General features: G+C 37.4%; 2 protein-coding genes across 3 annotated transcripts in view; both read right to left on the bottom strand.

Annotated features, from left to right (window-relative positions):
* The window catches only part of LOC109030699 (cytochrome P450 4C1), a 35,672-nt gene extending 32,865 nt beyond the window's left edge, over positions 1–2,807 (bottom strand). Inside the window, exons 1-2 of the mRNA XM_072298441.1 lie at positions 1,120–2,807; positions 99–205 (exon numbers count right to left, since the gene is read on the bottom strand). Coding sequence (XP_072154542.1) covers positions 99–205; positions 1,120–1,315 — 303 coding nt within the window. The 5' untranslated portion in view covers positions 1,316–2,807. The remainder of the gene's footprint in view (positions 1–98; positions 206–1,119) is intronic.
* Positions 2,808–2,954: 147 nt separating this feature from the next.
* LOC109030688 (probable maltase) lies at positions 2,955–15,175 on the bottom strand. Of its 2 annotated transcripts, XM_072298439.1 has the most exons (11): positions 14,972–15,175; positions 14,341–14,671; positions 13,122–13,301; positions 11,556–11,713; positions 8,621–8,746; positions 7,454–7,674; positions 6,939–7,131; positions 5,244–5,487; positions 4,238–4,433; positions 3,490–3,633; positions 2,955–3,242 (listed from the first exon to the last, which is right to left on the bottom strand). In XM_072298439.1, the coding sequence occupies exons 2-11, from the start codon at positions 14,504–14,506 to the stop codon at positions 3,092–3,094; spliced, it is 1,779 nt and encodes a 592-aa protein (XP_072154540.1). In that variant the 5' UTR covers positions 14,507–14,671; positions 14,972–15,175; the 3' UTR covers positions 2,955–3,091. The 2 variants fall into 2 exon arrangements, with proteins under 2 accessions (XP_072154540.1, XP_072154541.1); XM_072298440.1 differs by lacking the exon at positions 14,341–14,671 and having other exon boundaries at positions 14,972–15,174.
* Positions 15,176–18,757: the final 3,582 nt, after the last annotated feature.

Genomic DNA, 18,757 nt, shown 5'->3' on the forward strand with positions numbered 1-18,757 from the left:
AATAGATGGAAAGTGAGAAAGTAAAGAGAATTCCTTGAAATTATCCCTTCAGAAACATAAAGAAAAATATTTAGAGTTATTCGCGTTTAGCTACTTACATTCAGAATCTTTCGATCACCTGTATACACGTACGCTTTACCTGCTGCCCAATAGCCAGCGATTCTTGGATAATGTCTCAGCTGTTTCCTCAGAAAATCAGGAAGAGCTAAAATTATGAAGAGAGCAGTTTACTTTGAGACCTATGTGTAAAAAATATTCCATAAACTGTAAATAAAACTTCTTTGAGAAAGTGGCAGTGAATAATTTAATGTACCTACTTCCACGTAATGTACGACAAAGTCTCAGAAATAACAAAGGCAATAAAGAAATTCTGGTCGAGATTACAACCCGACGATTGTTCAAAATACAAGTGATCGCATACAATGAGCTGCGGGCAACCGATGATGAGGACCTTCGTAAAATGTGTTTCCTAGCTTTTTTGTTTAATTATTATTAATTAATTGTACCAGGATTCCATCATTTTACTGCCCATTTTTTTTATGATTTTGGGAAGCATTTCTTAGCTAATAATTGAAAAAAGAAAATTACAATTTAATTAAACTTTTATGTTAACTCCAATGAGATTTTTATTCCTTTAGTTACGATTTTAGTAATATATGACTTTAATATGAAACTAAGTCCAGACGTCTGACGGCACAGAATACTGGAATATGAAACTGTGAGTTTAACAAGAATTAAAACAAATAAATAAGGCATACAGTAAAAACCCTTTACATGCTAATTTCCATCAAGGAAAAAACCAATCTTCACTCGATAAAACTAAACTGGAAAATCCATTGAATTATTGCATGGTATTACTAAAAAAATCCATATTTAGGTTTTTATAGAATTTTAGAGTGATTCCGATAAAATACCATCTGCGCCTTTAATAAAAATTTGCCAAAAGTGTGTCTCGGTCAACCTTGGTTTTTTCTAAGTCTTTTTGCAATCCGCAATTCTCTGAGAGCCTAAATGGCTTGATTTGCCGACGAATTGGTGCTTGCTGCTACTTTAAATATAATTCATAATACAACTTGAACATTACATGGAATATTTCAGTTTGAAATAATTTTTGCTTACTTGTGCTATCGAGATTTATGAGATGAAAGGCAGAGCCAATGAGTGGGAAACTAACAGGTCCAGGTACTGACGCCATGAATCTGTTAATTTTACTATTCTTCATTTGAGAAGCTATTATTATCAGCGCCAAAATAAGGATTAACAATCCTAAGAGGTAAATGTTCAAGTGAATAACTTCTGCGATCTGAAGTTCCATCTCCTAGAAAAAAAATGGGAATTTTTGCTGTTCACGAACAAGGACAGAATCAAGAGGAAACTTCCATTAAAATCATTAGCTCATTGAAAGGTCTCAATAAAGAGGGTATATTTTGAAACCAATGCTTGCCGAAAGTTTCGGCCTTTGACATATATGACTTTAAACTTGTTGGTCTTTTTAAAAGTGTTGATAATAATTTTAGGATACAAATATAAACACAACTTTATTGTTTTGAAAAAAAATAATTTTTAGTTTTATCACTAAATTTCGTGCTGTTGCAGTATTAAACTTCGTGTTCACGTGCTGTTTACTGTTCAAGATACTAATCCTCAATATGACAAGGATTTTTTATTGATCTTATTCACCAAAACATAATAGACAACAGCGACAAAAATTTGAGAAAAGATACTTACCTCTCAATTGTACACAAGATTATAGCGGAGATTGAAAGCGCTGGAGCCACAATAAAACAAGCAATAACGATTTTGAAATGCGGTGCACGTTAACGCTAGAAAGAACTAAAAAGTTATTTTCCTTTGAACTATGATACATAAATTTTCATCACGCGATACTTATTAGGGTACTTAGGAGGTTAGGTGCAAAGAAAATTTAAGCGAACTATCATACTCTTTAAATGTAAAATTGTAGGAGAATTTTTTTTTATATGAATGAAAATGATTGCCACACAAAAACGAAAAATAATTACTGTTATGGAGCTCTTATACCGTCGAGAGCACACCGTAGTTGAATCGTTACCTATGACTATTGATAAAGTCTCTTTTATCTATGAGCAGCTTCATCATAGATGGATATTGATCAAGTTGTCGCGTAAAAACTAGGTCTCATTTTTTCATGAGATGCCATATTTGATCTCGCCATGACATTGACTACGTCCTATTCCTCTGGTATTCGTGACCATGTATATAAAAATCTTATATCGACAATGAGGAGAGTTTATTCCGATTTTTTTCAGGCCCAGCACGTAAGAATGTGACGGAAGATTACAATTATTGAAATAGTCTCCATACACGCTGGACTTGTCGATTTCCTTTGACATTTTTGCAAAGGTGAATGCATACCTGAAGTGCGCTCCAGCTAGAAATGTATTTAGTAAATGGGTGGTTTTTATACGAGGATTAAAAATAAACAAGTGGTACGGAACAAAACAAAACAATATGAACTATTCAAAACGATAATCCGGGTATCGGAACTTGGCTGTCTTGAAAACGCCTTCAAATGCGGCGTGATACCTCACGCATTCCGGAGAGTTCAAATAGTTGTATCATTGCGCTTTAGAGTTGTTATGGAAGATTACAATTGAAATAGCCTTCATACACGCTGGGCTTGTCAATTTCCTTTGACATTTTAGAATTCGTGAATGCATAGCTGAAATGCGCTCCAGTGAGAAGTGTATTCAGCAAATGAGTAGTTTTTATGGGACTATTGAAAATATATACGTCTTTCTTTTTTAATTTCTGTAATTCAGCGAAACTCAGCGATCTTTCTCTCTCCTCTCTCCCCTTCCTTCTATTCCTCCCTTCCTTCATTTCCCTGTCTTTTTTAATAGTATTTTAACGCACGATAGGTTTCCACAGGGGGCCCATTATAAATATTTTGTAAGAGAGAAAATCACGCAAAGTTTTGATAAACATGAGCCCGTAAAATTTATTTGACTTCATGGATGAATGAAGACATAAATACAAGTTAAAAAAGTACAAAATGAGAAACAAATAAATTAATTACAAATCAATAAATTTAACAAAAATTGTAAGACGTCTATTCCAGAAATTTTGCGCAAAACGCAAGGAGTATTATAATAGCGGAAACTGTAGAAAGAGCACCGCTACTTGTGCTGAGGACAAGTCCTGATTGTGGTCTCATTTTGAAGCACTTAACTCCGCCAGAACTCGAAATCCGTACCTTTTCCCTGAAAAAGAAAGATAATTTTTTTCATAATCTGATTGAATATTGAAAAATTCATGATTCTTTAATCGATTTTAAATTACGTTTATCCTGTGTGGACGATCAATGGTGAAAAATCTCGTTTCCTTTTTCATGATACGTGAAATTCAATAATAAATATTCGTATTTTATCAAAAGAAATATGGCAATGGTTAAAGGCTTATACGTCATTTTTACTTAGAATGGTAGATTTAGGATGAGAAAGCTCTTACCCTACGCGAATTTTCGAATTGCCACTGCAGGTGTGGACGAACATTTCGTCTGGCAATTCTTCTGCAGCGTCTTTGGGACAAATTTCCTCCGATTCAGATCCAACATTCATCAACACAGCAATCGTTTCACTTTTTCCCAATGACCTAAAATCACACATTATCATCAAATTCACAAAAACTAGGAGATGGCTACGCATTGGAGGGTCTTTACCTGTAATTTTAGTATATGTATTAACGTGCACCATTTTACATTTTTGAATTTTTCAACCTCTGTGAAAAAGGATTCCAATACCCAGACTTTTAATTATTTATAAGCTGTGAAGATTTTTTTTTTGTTTTTTTTTTTTTTATGTTCAGGGATTTTAATTTAAGTTTTATGATGATCTCAAGCGTGTCTGAGATAGATTCTAATTTTCTTTCCTTTCGGTGGTTGGTTCACAATTGTTTTTATTCATTTGTACAACCCTGATTTTTTATTCACCGGTGCAGTGGCACTGAGAAACGTTCTGGTGGACTTTTCACGCAGAAAATAAAAAAGTTCACTTCTTTTGCTTTGCATTCTAAAAAATCAGAAATTTCAGAAAGATTAGGACGTATTTAACCAAAAATGAACAAACTGCTTTAAGGCGTAGCGGATTTTTTTTCTTTTTTTGTCATTCTTTAATTTTTAAAACGGGAGTTGATCCGATTTTAGTGCTCGAAACTTTTTGTAAGTTTTGTTATTTTTCTCCCTAGTTACACCTCTTACCTCGTGAACATAAAAACCCAGGTTTTGGGCACGTAAGTTTTCAGGTCACCGTGCATAATGACTGGCGTCTTTCTTAAAGCCGCAAGCCTTTTGAAGATATTCAGGTGGCTGTAAGGGTCTTGTTGTTGGGCTTTGACGTTATCTCGCCAGTAGTTTGGATGGACTGGTAACCAGGTTTTGTCACTTGTTGAGAATCCTGCAAAATTCAATTTGAAGAAAGGGGAAGTACGTAGAAATATCAATAAACTCGTTTAAAAAGTTATTTTTGGATTACGCATTGATGAAGCAATAATGACACCAACTAATTTTCCCCGATATGCATGTCAAAAGAGGTCATCACCTCTAATTTTAATCTGTTTAATTACTTGCCGATAGAAGTGCGGCGTCCCACAACGGGATCTAAGGAGCCACCTGGAAATATGCGAGTTCAAAATTTGACCTATATCCTTGTTACTGAGGCCCACTGCCCAGTATCGCCAGGAATTTTGAGTGGAGCGAAGGTTTTCAAAAAAAACTATTTTTTAAAACACCCTTCCCTCCCCATCCCAGAGAGTAACGCAGGTTTACCCCTCCCCCCGCCCCCCCAGAGCGTTACGTAACTTATGAATACTCTCTAATTAAAGAGCCCTATTGATAGATTAAGAATATAGAATGTTTTGATGTATTGACTGATTTTAGGTAGAAAAAAAATCGAAGTCGAATACAAAAAATAAATGGTGATCTCATTACCATGAAATAAAGTTTAGTAGTTCAGAAGATGCTCAAGCTGTTTTCAGGCCCAACATAAAATTCTATTATTGGTTACAACATTACCGCCATGGTAACTTTCTTTCGGCCCCGTTAAAATCCTTCAAAAGGACCGATTACCATAAAATCATCGTAGCATCCGAGACTAGAATTTTAAAGTGGGTCTAAGATCCAATATGAACATTTCAAGTACTACGATTTTTGTACTCCGTTCTTGTGTTACATATCGATACAAGAAACTTTGAACTGGAATATTTACCGGCATTATCAGTATCGTCCCATTGCATTGGTCCCCTATAAATGTCACGCAGATCTATTCGACCGTTGCCGCCGTTCTGGCGATCTTTGCGTTGATCCGAGCGTAACTTTAAGTTGTCCAGACCGATTTCTGTGCCATAGTAAACGCTTGCAAGTCCCGGCAGCAAGAGAACCAACATGTTCCACGAATCTACGCTCGCATCAAACAGTCGAGCTCTCAATCGCTTGTTGTCATGATTGTCCATCTACAGGACCAAAATAATGAAAACAATCAAAAATCATTTTTGGCTCGTAACTATTGAGATTTTCTCTCCCTTTCATCAGTTCATTATGGACGATCTTGTTAACCGTACGGACTCCGCGCGACCTTGATTCTTTCCTGGATTTACTGGATATCCTGGACTCTTGTTTCTGATCTACTCTATGTGAAGTAAGACCGTTAGAGAGTGCTTTAAAGTGACATGTGTGTACGTTTTTATGCTGATTATTGACAAAACTATGATCAACCCGTGACGTGAGACCCAAATATAGCACTGATTGCACAATTGAAGACACCGCACCCAGAACAGCCTATAACTGGAAACCGCGTTTTGAGAAAAACGCATTTAAAGTTTTGTTTTTGATGTACTGCGCAGACTTTTCTATGCAGGTACCCTGTTTTGGTGTTTTTGGGTGACCTAACCCTTCTATTGAAGGATGCAGGGTAGATTTTGCGATACATTTTGGGTTTATACTCTCATATATTTAATTTAAAAAAGCGGTTTATAGGCCATTATTACGCCCAACAGTCATTTTGGTGGCAATATGAAATATAAATCATTTTAATCACTTATGTTTAACGCAAAATGAAAGAATATCGATAGTGAGTAAAGGAAGGGGTAACTAGCACCTAATAGGCCCGTGTATAGGTCGTTCTTGCATCCATCGATCCAGAGGCCTGACTTAACTCGGAAAAAAAAGGTTTTTCGACCTCGAGCCGTTACCTATCTATATTCTATCGCTACCACAGCATAGTCCAGGGTACGTGGAATCCGAAAAGCAGATGGGCGTAACAACGACCTATACGCCTATAGGCTGTTCTTGGTGCGGTGTCCTCAATTGCATGGTGAAATTATTGCTATGGTATCAGAATGTTATGCAAGTTGCCTGTCCACTTTTTGAAGGGGCTCCTCCTTTTGAAATGTAAAAAAATTGGGACTAGTTGTAATTGCCTACCGTTCTCATGTATGAAACCAATTTTTTTGATTGTTCAAAATCGACATTTATCCACTCAATAATATAGAAATATTGCAGTTTCAAGGAGAAAAAAAATGTAATTGTATTTCATCAATTACAAAACTATTTAAATACTTCCGATGCACTGTGCTTCTCAGGGAGCTGGGTCAAATTTTAAAAATTATGTAAATATTTTCTTAAGTTTCTAAATAAGTACATAGTGACGCCGATGAGCGAACTGCGAAACCACACATCTCCGCTTACGACGTTGCAAACTTCTTGTCATACTTATTTTTCTTACAACCTTGATTTTTTTTCTATTTAGCAGAATATTCTGCATGAAGTTCAAGCTATAAAGTTGGCTTGTTTCTCTACGAGAAAATAAAATAGGAACCGAAATTTTGAAACACTGCAATGGAGATACGTGGATTTATACTTCGGGCATCGATATTTATTGTCCTCTCTGACGGGGCTGACTCACCACCCAATTGTTGGCACTTCTAGGGAAAATATCAGTCTGTTGATGGATTAGAGTGTTCACACCAAACGCATGCATTTCAGGATCGGCGAAGATCAGATTGAAATAAAATGGTATATGTGCCCCTGGGTTTGTTGCGTTCCCAGTGTACTCCAGGAGCTTGGTTGGCGTGCTGTAGAGCTCCACTGCTAGCAACCTGTGCATCGAAAAAGATGGAATTAAATCGATACTTCCCACCAACATCGATATACATTTTTTTTTTTTTTTAAAAAATTAAACAAAAAGAAATAAAGAAGAAACAAAACAATAGATTAACGTATACCTATCAAGAGAGTGTTGGGATCCATAGTATTTTTAAACCTTCGTTGTAAAAAGATCAAATAAAATATGGGGGGACACAGAAAAAAAGGATTAGCGTCCTGATAATGTGTAAATTTAATCCGATGTGCCCACAGTATGTAGGCTATCAAGATCCCACAGGCTGATACATTCTAAATCTACACTAAGGATACTTTTACCTAGTCTGTCCGTCCTTTTTCGAGTACGCGTCCAACAACGCTCTCCAAGATTTCACCATCTCGATATTTTCAGGCTGTTCCCACGTGTAAATCCATCCATCTATCCAGTTTACATCCGACGATTTTGGCTCGTCCATTCCATGGGCTGCCTCGAAAAGGATTTGCACAGCATCAACTCGAAACCCGTCCACACCTAAATCCAGCCAGAATCTCAACACACTCTTGCCCCCGGAGAAAAATTGAAATAAAGAAATAAAATTAAATAGCGAAATACAATAACAACATGGGTTGGTCTTTAGAGATCATACAATCACTAATGGACACTCTGCAACATTACGATTTTTAAATAAGCTTCATGAATCTTATGCGTCATCAAAGTGGAAGTGATCAGATGTTCCGAAGGCATCGTTCTTTCGTGGGATTCAGTATGCTCTACAGGAGAAATAACACTCAACGTTAGTTTCCGTGGCTTCATCTTGAAATTAGTTATAATTTATTACTTATGCTTCTAAAGATCTGGATTCTGTCTTTGCTTATGTCTTCGATTTTTAATTGACTTAGGACAGATTTAAAGCACCATATTCTCTGAGTATCTTTCATATTTTCGTCCTCAACATTTTTAAAATTTGCTACACTTCAATGTCCGGATCAGGTTACATCCAAATTATAAATTAGTCTATATCACAACTCATTTTTGACGATGTTTGTCTATGACGCAACAAGAGGAGCACGTGTCGTGCCTCTATTGTGACTTTTCATAATTTTCACTCTTAATATTCCAATTAAACTTTTTTACTAATAATTATAATTCCAATACTTATAATGCTGTAAAAAGAGGCTGAGAAACCCTCATTTGAAATGTTACCAATCAAAAACGGTTTCTTCTGTATCATTGTCACGTCGTTAAGTGGAAAACGAGTTTTTCTAGGTTTCACCATCGAAATTTTTTGACCCTTTTTATAAGCACTTACACGATTCAGAAATAAATAATTTCTCTAATGGGACGTGATGTATTTAGGTATGTGAGTATGTTGTTCATGATGTGGAGAGGTTGAAAATAGAACCTGGTTCATCACTTATGTAGATTTTCTCCTTTTGTGAAATATCAATTGCATAATTTCATGGACTGATAAAAATTACCGGAAGAGAAACTTCTCTGAAAATTACCTCAATTTCTGTTATGACTTTGGGATTGCGGTAATTTAAGTCTGGCTGTTCTGGAGCGCACTTATGGTAGTAGTATTGTTGTCTTGTCTTGCTCCAAAACCATGCTGAAGTACCGAATATGCTTATCTGCAAAAATTATAAAGAGAAATTCTACCTCAAACAATTCATTCTCGTGTAATCTGATGTCTGGCAAAATTTTTAGGTAACTGGACTTGAAAATGTTCATGTACACACAAAATCTCAACCATATAGCATAATGGAGGGTATTCCCTGGTTGACATTCTGGTGGTTTAAGTTCTTTGATTTCACGCAGGTTATTCACAATGCTTCTTTTTTTTAGATTTAATAATTTCTTGCTTTTTAAACTGCAATCACTGAATAGCTCTATTTTCCGGAAATAGAACTCATTAGCAAGAATTTAAATTTTTCCCGTCCGGGATGAGAGAAAAGAAAGAGAACAAGTTGGTTTTTGCAATCGCTAGCGATAGCAATATTCGTCATGGGAACTTTTGCTTCTGGGATATGAAAATTTTAAGGTACAGTTCGTTTGTAGTATCTTCAGAATTGAAGGGGCTATGTAATTTTGTGTCGACATCTCTTTTTTAACATTTTTAATTTTTTTCTTTGCATACAAGAAAGCTGTTATTTACCAATTATTTATTTTCGTTGGATTATATATGGTTTCCGGAAGTTAACGCATTTAACTTTTAGTTTCGCTTTTTCGGCGTAAAGTATGATAATTTTACTCTACTCATATGCCCGAATACGCATCATAAGTGAACTATGTGCTTCCTAAGTTGCCATTTTTTCATTCAAATAGATGTAACTGAAATGTTGGATGTGTACTATACTACTTTCATGTCATTGCTTTACCTATTTCTTTCTTTATTTTTTTTTTTTTTTTTTTGCGTAGGTATAAATTGTTATTTTTTGCTGAATTTTGGAGAAAATATTGCTTTAAGAACGTGGAATGTAAATTAATTTTATTGAAAAAAGAAAATACCATCATTAATTTGGGCGAACAGAGAAAATATACATCAATATTTGGGTCAACATCTCCCTGATTATATGAAGGATGAATATATTAGTATTTCTGTATCAAAAAACTTAGCTTTTGTCTTCAGAGATACAATGATTCTAGTCCAAGTCAATTTGTTTTAAGTATTGAAAAAACAAAAACAAAAACAAAAAATAAATAAAAAAAAAAACAACTGAAATGTTAGATATACTATTTTCATGTCCTTCTCTTTGTATCAATAGGTACTTTTTGCTTAACTTACGAACGTTGAATGCAAATTAACTTTATTGAAAAAAGAAAATAACGTCATTAATTTGGGTGAGCATGTGGCTGATTATAAGAAGGAGGTATATTCCAGTATTTTTGTTTAACATATTAACTCACGAGAAAATGTTCGTACATTTATCATCTAGTATTAATTATTAGTTGATGATTAGTCTAAAACATTCAATACAACCATTAAAAACTAACTACTATCGTCGGGTATCGAACTCCCGATCGCCGATTGCCCGACGCGTACCAAATCGATGGAGCGGCCTAGTCGACTAGGCCATCACGGACCCGCATCAAATCTCGAAAAAATAGCATTTATAAGACTCGGACGATGGGCGGGACTTATCACAAGAGTTGTCCTTGAGACGCTTCGTAGCTTCTGTTTTTCTAGGATATGAGAGAAATGAGCTAAGCGCATTACTGTAGGAGCCATGGTTCGCACTGTTTTAATGTGTCTCGAGGTTCATCCCAGCATGCATTCGCTATCGCGGCAGTTGAGCTAAGGCAATATTTGCGTATCCATGAATTAAATCAATCAATCGAGGTCTGATTTTGACATATTTGTCCATAACGAGTCCTCCAGAGCAATTTTCCACCTTGTACGATGGTTATTATGTCTTTATTTCTATTTGTAAAATTTGAGGTGGGATAATGGCGGCTTCTCAAGAGCACCGAGGTAGGCGATCTTTTGCACCAACGAACAGAAAACTGATGGCGAAAAATAACCAATCAGAACCTCCCAAAAAAAAGAATTTGCCCAAAATCGGAACTTCGTGGTTCTGCGCAGATTTACCAGTCAGACACGACATCTCAAGGTGGAAAAAAACTCGCTGAAAGCGAATTTTAGAAATCAACACAACTTGACGTAGAGACATGATTGGCTAAAAAATAAACGGTTTCTGATACATCGGAAAATCAACCAAAAATCGAACACTGGGCGAAACGCTCAAGGTCGCAGAGGCATAGGGAATCCCATAGCGATAGCAACAGAACGATTGTAAAGACAGGGGAACTCCGTTCCCATGCCAAAAACAAATTGAACAGGAAGAATCAAACACAAGCCCGTTGAGACAGGCTGTATTTCTTTTACGAAAAGTGTCCCGGTCACATCTTAAATAGATCAGTGGCATGCTCATTTCATTGCATACGATATAAATGTGACAGTCAACAGAAAAAGGAACCTGAGTCCCAAGCACTCAAAATAATGATGAGTTACTAATAAGAACGATAAAAATGCAAACCAGCACGAGGTTCACATGGCGCGGCGGTTTGAAGTTTGCAGTTCAAAAAACATAGTTTTTAGAAAGAAGCACTTTAAAATTATATTGGCCATGTTCAAGGAATGAGATTCGCGGATTATTATGCAACTTCACTCCCTCGCTTGAAACAAAGATAAATTAACTCAAACCCAATTATTTATGATACTAGGAACGTTTCCTGTTAAAATCTCAAAATTCGAATTTTCGGCCTGATTTTACAAAAATTGCCCTTCTGTAACTTTAGATAAAGGCCCATTTGGACGGTCACAAATACATGAAACACAGGAAAAGATTTGCAGCCTTCTTAGTCGCGCAGGTAGAGTAATAATTGATAAATCTTCGTGCGTAAACTATTTCATAATTGCTTTAAAGTATATTCTCTTACCCAGTTATTTGGATATGTAGTGTAAGTATCGTTAACTTTTTTCCCATCCCTCCAGATGTAAAAATCTGTATATGGTTCAGTCCGTTGCTCAGAAAGTTTAAACCACTCGGATTGGTCACTTGTATGGTTTGGAACGAAGTCGATTATCAATTTCATCCCTATAATGCAAACATTGAAAAAATGATTATTGCTACACACAAAAATCATGCAAATGTATCCAACGCATAACAAAAAGTCCCTGGGAAGCGTCGATATCCTCACATAACTTGAAATATTTAAAACAAAATGTCCTTCACTGAGATTTTTTGAGATGTTTTACTTTTAGACTTTCCCTCAACCCCTCCCCAGAGTAAAAATATAACGGAAAAAACGATATAGTGCTGAGCACTAACTGTTTAGATGGAATGGAGCCAGCTAGTATGGCAGTAGCCCTGAGCTCTAAAACTTCAGGGTCCAGTCCTACAGACAGCTGTAGGTCTCAGCAGCACTGTCATATCAGCTGGCTCCATTTGATCTAAACAGTTAGTGCTCAGCACTATATAGTTTTATCCGTGTATGTCATCTTTCATCTAATGTAATAGATAGGCGTGGAGTGTTCATTGTGCCGTGATCCTAGTGTGAAGAAAAATATCGATGCGCTTCATACATGTGAACAAAGGAATATAAACGTCAGCTAATTTCTTAGGCGCGACGCGGCGCAGCTGTGACGTGACGCGAAGTTGATATTAACTCCTAGATGCAACTATTCTTGCTTGATGGATGTCCGCTTTGCATATACAAAAAATTGAAGGAGCTCTCACGGCTCTGGCCCAAGAAAAATTGCGCATGAACCGCGACAGCCCAGCCGGCGAGGCGCGGCGCGCAGTTACTAATTACGATAAGACCTGCAGATGATTTCGAGGTCGAGAAATGCGATATCTACTTTTCAACGTTTCAAAATCTCCAGCTATTACTTATTTTGTTACAAGAAAACGAACTGATGTATCTTTTTTGTGAATACATCCCGTGAATAGAACTACTTACAGAAACAGTTGATAAATTCTGTTTTTGATGGTTCTTTTTTTGAAAAAAAGAATATGAACGGAGATTAGCAACGTTGTAATCGGGGATATGCATTTTCCGACTTCAGCCATCAAGATGCTGTTTTCAGCCAGAGACGTATAAGCAAAGAGGGCAAGGTTGCGATCACTCCATTAGTTAAGACTGCGGTGGTGCAAGCTCATCCTAAAAAATTTAACGCGAGGGAAAAAATCATATGCTTGCAGCATTCTCAAGATTCCTATAATTGATTTATATATTCTACAAGAAACCAAAAATTAATCACATAGCATGAACATTTTTGGAAAAACTTTTGATCAAAAAACAAGAAGCATTCTTACATCGAGTTTTGAAAAGTAACGATAGAATTACATTCGGAAAAAGTGTTCATCAGAAATCTAAATAATGTACATATCTTTGATGTTTTATCATCAAAATTTTACATTGAATTTGGCACATATATGTTTTATTTGCAGTGTTAAGTTAAAGCATAAGTATCGATCATTTTCAAATAATCAAAAAGCTTACCTCTGTTTTTAACAGCCTTTACCAACTCCTTGAAGTCAGCAATAGTGCCAAAAACTGGATCAACTGACTTGAAATCTGAGATATCATACCCCAAATCAACCATTGGTGATTTGGAGAAGGGCTGAATCCAAATTGTGGTCACGCCTAAGTCTTTAATGTAATCCAATTTTTCATAAATTCCTGAAGAGAGACAAAATTACAAGATAAGTGTTTCAGTAAGGAGAAACGTCTGATTACCAGAGGCGTGGCGTGAATTGCGATGTATCGACTGTTATGCCATTTAAACCTATGGTAAAGAATCGATTATTAAGGTGTTCGCTTAAGGTGAACACCCTGTTTATCGATCCTTTTCCATAGGTTTAAATGGCATAACAATCGATATGTCGCAAATCACGCCACGCCACGGCTGATTACACCCTCGAGTTTACTTCAAAGTTTATTAGCTTAAAAATTCTAATATCCCGAAAATTTCCCCTCGGAAAGGACAAAATCCATTTTTTCATAGTACAATTTTACCCCGGCACGCTCAGTGATTTCACAGTCACTATATCGTTCATAGTTTCACAATAGATCTCGAAAATGGGTTTTAGCTTAAGTACCTATGTACCAATCGAGGTGAAGAGTTTTGATTCATATTCTTACCAAAATTTCATGTATAGTGCAAATGACATCGTAAATTTCTTGTATCATCTCATTAGTGCAAAATATTATTGGTTTTTGTCTTCTTCACTTAAACATCTTGCACGCAAAAGTATCAGAGTTTAAAAACGAAATCGTGTTCAATACCAGCGTGCCTATTGTAGGATGGAAGGGTATTTCATGTTACAGGTTTTTTTTTTTTTGAAGAGTTTAAAAAGTAAATATGTGTACATCAAGAAAAAAATAACTTGCCGAGCTTAAAAATTCAGTCTCCGGGCCAGTTTGACCCGTAAGTATCCTTTGCTTCGAATTTTTTACATAAATCAGGGACTTACAACTGACCATCTCTAATGTGATTAATAAACGCGTACTTCTTTATTCGTGGTAGCTTTTGGAAACTCAAATATCGAGGGGATGTGTTTACTGTGTTTTGCATCAAAATCTGACAAGGAAACACGTCTCCTGTAACGTTAATTTCACCGCAATTCAACTTAATGAGATTCCCTTGATGTATACCTTATCACCGTTACTGTAATCTACGTGTAAAGAATGATTTCAAAAATGAAGAAGAAGAAAATACCATTGAGATCACCGTAGCCATCTCCGTTGGAGTCCTTGAAAGACAAAGGGTAAATCTGATACACAAGACTTGTCTGCCACCAATCAAGTTTTGTCGAGTCCGACTCCTCTTTTGAAAAATGCAGTGACGTGCAGACACAAAAGAAGAGGAAAAATTTACGTGACATCACGCGAATTTACTGTACGCAAAACCGCAATAGTTGAAGGCAAAAATGAATGAAAACCTTGAGTGCGACTTTCCGCTACATTCGTTTCTAGAGCTCCTTCGTTAAAATGTTTTCAATTATGCAAAGTCAATCCTTCGAATCGATCTTTCGAGCCGTACCTACAAGCTAGAATATAGAAATCGTAATTCTTTAGGAGTATACTATCCAAAGTTAGCAACTGTGTTCAATTTTTAAAATTGTACTTTATATTCCGAAAATCTCCACGTGAACGAGACAACGGTCAATGGTCGATTTAACAATGTGGTTTGGTATCAATAAGGAAGGTGTAAGTTTTACTAATCAGTGATTTTTATTAACTTATTATAAATATGTATATTTGTTTTTGAGGTTTCAGATATTCAGCAAATTTTTGAATTACAGATGCTTTAAATCTTAATGATCTCCAAAAAAATTGCACTTTTTTACCACTGTGAGCTACTTCAATTTCCACCGCTTATATAGGACCGTAGGTAATACTAGAGTCAAATCACACTTATTGGTACAGCTCCACAATAATGCACAAAGATGACACACAATAGTTTCACTATTGATGCCGCACTTAGAGGATAATGGAACGAAATGCAATCTCAAGAGAGATACTTCTTCAGGAAAGACTGATTCTTAATTGCAACCAATTGAAGTATTTAATGGGCTTTTCTTGCTCAAATACATACGTAAACCTCTTCAAAACCGATAACTTCGTCGTTCTATGATAGTATCGCTAATAATAAACACTATGATCCTTGCATGATTTTGTCTGCTTTCTTGAGGATGGGCATGGTATCAAAGTGACTAATGGCTCGATAGGTGATTTGAAAAAGTTGATTCGCCCAGAAGCCGAATGTGCTGTCGAGAGACCCTTATTCTCTATTCGCAAATCTATTTGCCTATTCGGAAAGTCACACCTCTGAAGTGATATGGACCAGGTATAAGTTAGGGTCCGAGTATATGACTGAAAGGGAGGGTTGAGACAGAAATTCAGAAAGTTCTTTGGTGTAAACTTGAACCAGCAATCCGCGAAGTTTCCCTAGCCACTATTACACAGCGCGGTCGAAGTTATAGCAAAAAAATAAAAGCAATCCAGGCATAATGTTATCAACAAAACTTTTGCGCATCTACAGTTGTTTACACAAAAATAATTTTTCGAGCAGTAATGTATACATTTTTATCAAGATAAAGCTTTTGCAGAGTTTTCAGCAAAAGAGTGGGCCGCGAATGCGAATTATTGCGAGCAATGGAAGGTGGACCAGATATAACGCCTTTATAATCGTAGACATATACCTACTTTAAACGATACACCGTAACAACTTAAATGTTGGCGTAAAATAGTGAAAGACAGTATAGTTTTTAGGGGCTCTTTCCAAAAATTTCCCGGGGGCACCCCGGAACCTCTCCCCCCTCTTTGAAGGTGGGATCCCTAACCCTATCAAGCCCCCCCCCCCCCTCCTCCAAACAAAATCCTGGCTATGTGCCTGTTCTATAGGGGCAAACGGTCATACTGCATGAGCATGTTCTATGGGTCAAAATAATATGTGTTCCGCCATGAACTTTTTTTCAAAAGTGGTTTCGATAAAAGTTATGACCTTCCCCCGAATGTTTGGACATTTCTCTTTTTTTCTGAATTTTGACAACAGTTATGGAGCGTCAGTCAAACAAGTCGAGACTCGCTCTACGCTATTTGATAAAATCCCACTTCAACTTGAGACTCTCATACTATGCTTGAGCCCATTGATAAAATCACAATTGTGTACTATGAGGGAGGTGGCCGTTTTTCAAGAGTTTTGGTCCATAATCGTTGCCAAAATGCATAAGAAAAACTATGATTTCCCCGAAAATGAAGGGGGGGGGGGGCTAGAGGGACTCTGCTTAGGGGGCACTTCAAAGTAGTATATGATCGCTTAACCCTGAGAAACACATATTGACAGGTATGTCATGATATGTTAAAAAGTACCTGCATGAAAGTTGGAATTCTCACGTCTGGTAGGGATTCCTCTCATTTATTAAGCCCTTTCTCGACTTCAAAAGGAATTCGGTCGAATACAGCACCCTAAAAAATGGAAGATCCACACTGTAAAAAAGTTTCAATGTTAGCGGCTTTAACATAGGTACTTAGAGGGTCTCCCAGAAGTTTCGGAGTTGATTTTACACGAAACAAGAACCACCTTTGTGCAAAATTCTATACAAGCAAAATCAGTTAGGTTGCATAGCTCTAACTTTCATAGGAACTCGAAGATCATCCTACCCAGGAGAAACTAAAGTGCATGAATACATAAACCGCGATGCATTTCAGTGGAATTTCTCGATCGTCATGGTAGGGTCTTAGATAAAAAGTAAGGACGAGGCTATGCTTGTAAAATGCCTACAGCTCAAACGTGGAGGCCACTTTTTGTCACAACCTTGCGTATATTTATGTCCACTCATTAATGCCTCTTAAGATCTTAGGCCGTTCTTATTAGTGCAATCGAAGAGTCAAAAATAGCTGTCTCTGGAATGCGAATTACATCAACCCGAATCCCCATTCCCCTCTCCCTCAGCGGTATCTCTAGAGGATTCAGTAGGGGACCCTGACTTTGAAGATCCTTTAGGTACCTAAGAGTCAAAAAGATAGATTTAGAGAGCCCTAAGACTGGAATTTTGGATATCACGGGCCCTTTAATTTTAGTATTTGGGGCCCCTAATAACCGTTGAGAACCTGAAAGCCGGCCACTGAAATTTCGGTGAACTCCTGAATTTCGCGGCGTTTTCCGAGCATATGTAAGACGATTCTTTGGGGCTTTTCTTCTCTGAACTTAATTGTATAATGCTCACGGATAGTTGCCTATGAGCAACTATCCGTGTTTAAGAGATGCCTGTGTGGTGGAAACGAAGAATGCAAGGCACTCGGTCTTTTTGGATTTTCGCAATGATACCGCGCGCCACCCCTCCGCTGCTGAAGCGATGAGTGCCTAGCGAGTTAAAACTCCTTCTCTTTTGAGCATATGCAACACGGACATCCGGGAAGCTCGAATAGTTGCATCAAGGCGCTGTAATGAAATTCGTAGAGTGTTCGTCGCATGCGATACCAACCGAGAGCATTTTCTTTGTTTTTCGTGCCTTTACTTGACACCAACGTTGCCTATTACTCGCCCAGGAACAACAAATGCCACATAATAATTTCATGGATACTTCAGGAGGAATTTTTCAAGCGCGCATTCCAGCATGCTTTTTTTTGCGGAAGAGTTAAAAAAGTCCAGTCAGACACAACCTACGATCAGTTCAAAACCCTACGGCCCACAAAACTTGAAGTGTCATGGGGCCGCCCTTAAATTTTAGTATGTGGGGCCCCTACTGACCATTGAGCAGCTGAGAGCCTGATACTGAAATTTCGGTGAACTCAAAAAAATGAGCGTTCCGCAGGCTCTCCTCGCGGCGCGGCGCTCGGAACTTAGTTCAGCCGCGAATACCACTAGCTTTGGTGGTTCCCTGAAAGCAACTTTTTTGAGGGCCCTCAAAGTTCAAATAATAGATTTGGCGAAGCTGTGAGACCGGATTCACAGGGTTATATGGCCCCGAAGCCCCAAGACCGGGATTTCAACTGATTTGCCAGCTGCAAGCGAGTTTTTTCTAATAATTATAAAAATCAACGTCGGCATTTATGTCAGAGGATCTTCTTGAATTCCTACTTCTTCTGTCATTCGAGAGGGACTACCCACGGGCGTAGAGAATATCATCGATCGGATCGCTGATGTTTCTTCGGAGGAATTCAAGAGGCCCTCTTAGAAATGTAGTTAATTATCATATCATTAAATAATATATTATCTATGACATCATACGAATTCAAGTGTTATTTTAATATTTTTGCTGCTCTTGACTAGAATAACGGCGGGAAGGCAGGGGGGTCATGACCGTAAGTGGCGTAAGTGAATCTTTTGGTTTTTGGAAAAAACGTGAAGCGCCTTCAATTTAGAGAGAATGCGACCCGCAAATGTCTGAGCCCCTCGAACACGCCAGCATCCCGGGCCCCTGAGCGCTACTCCGACCCCGGTTATAGGTCAGCCTTACGTTTAGGGGAGGCTAAGGGGTATCTCATGTGTGCCCGGGCGGGGGGGGGGGGGGTCTAAAAATTAAGAGATGCTTTTGCGTAATTTATGGGCGACCTCATATCTTGAAAATATTTTAATGCATGTGCCAATCTGAACTCAAAGTTGAATTCCTCGTTGAAAACCATTGAAG

The sequence above is a fragment of the Bemisia tabaci genome, chromosome 3, assembly GCF_918797505.1.
Source record: "Bemisia tabaci chromosome 3, PGI_BMITA_v3".
NCBI classification, from domain to species: domain Eukaryota; kingdom Metazoa; phylum Arthropoda; class Insecta; order Hemiptera; family Aleyrodidae; genus Bemisia; species Bemisia tabaci.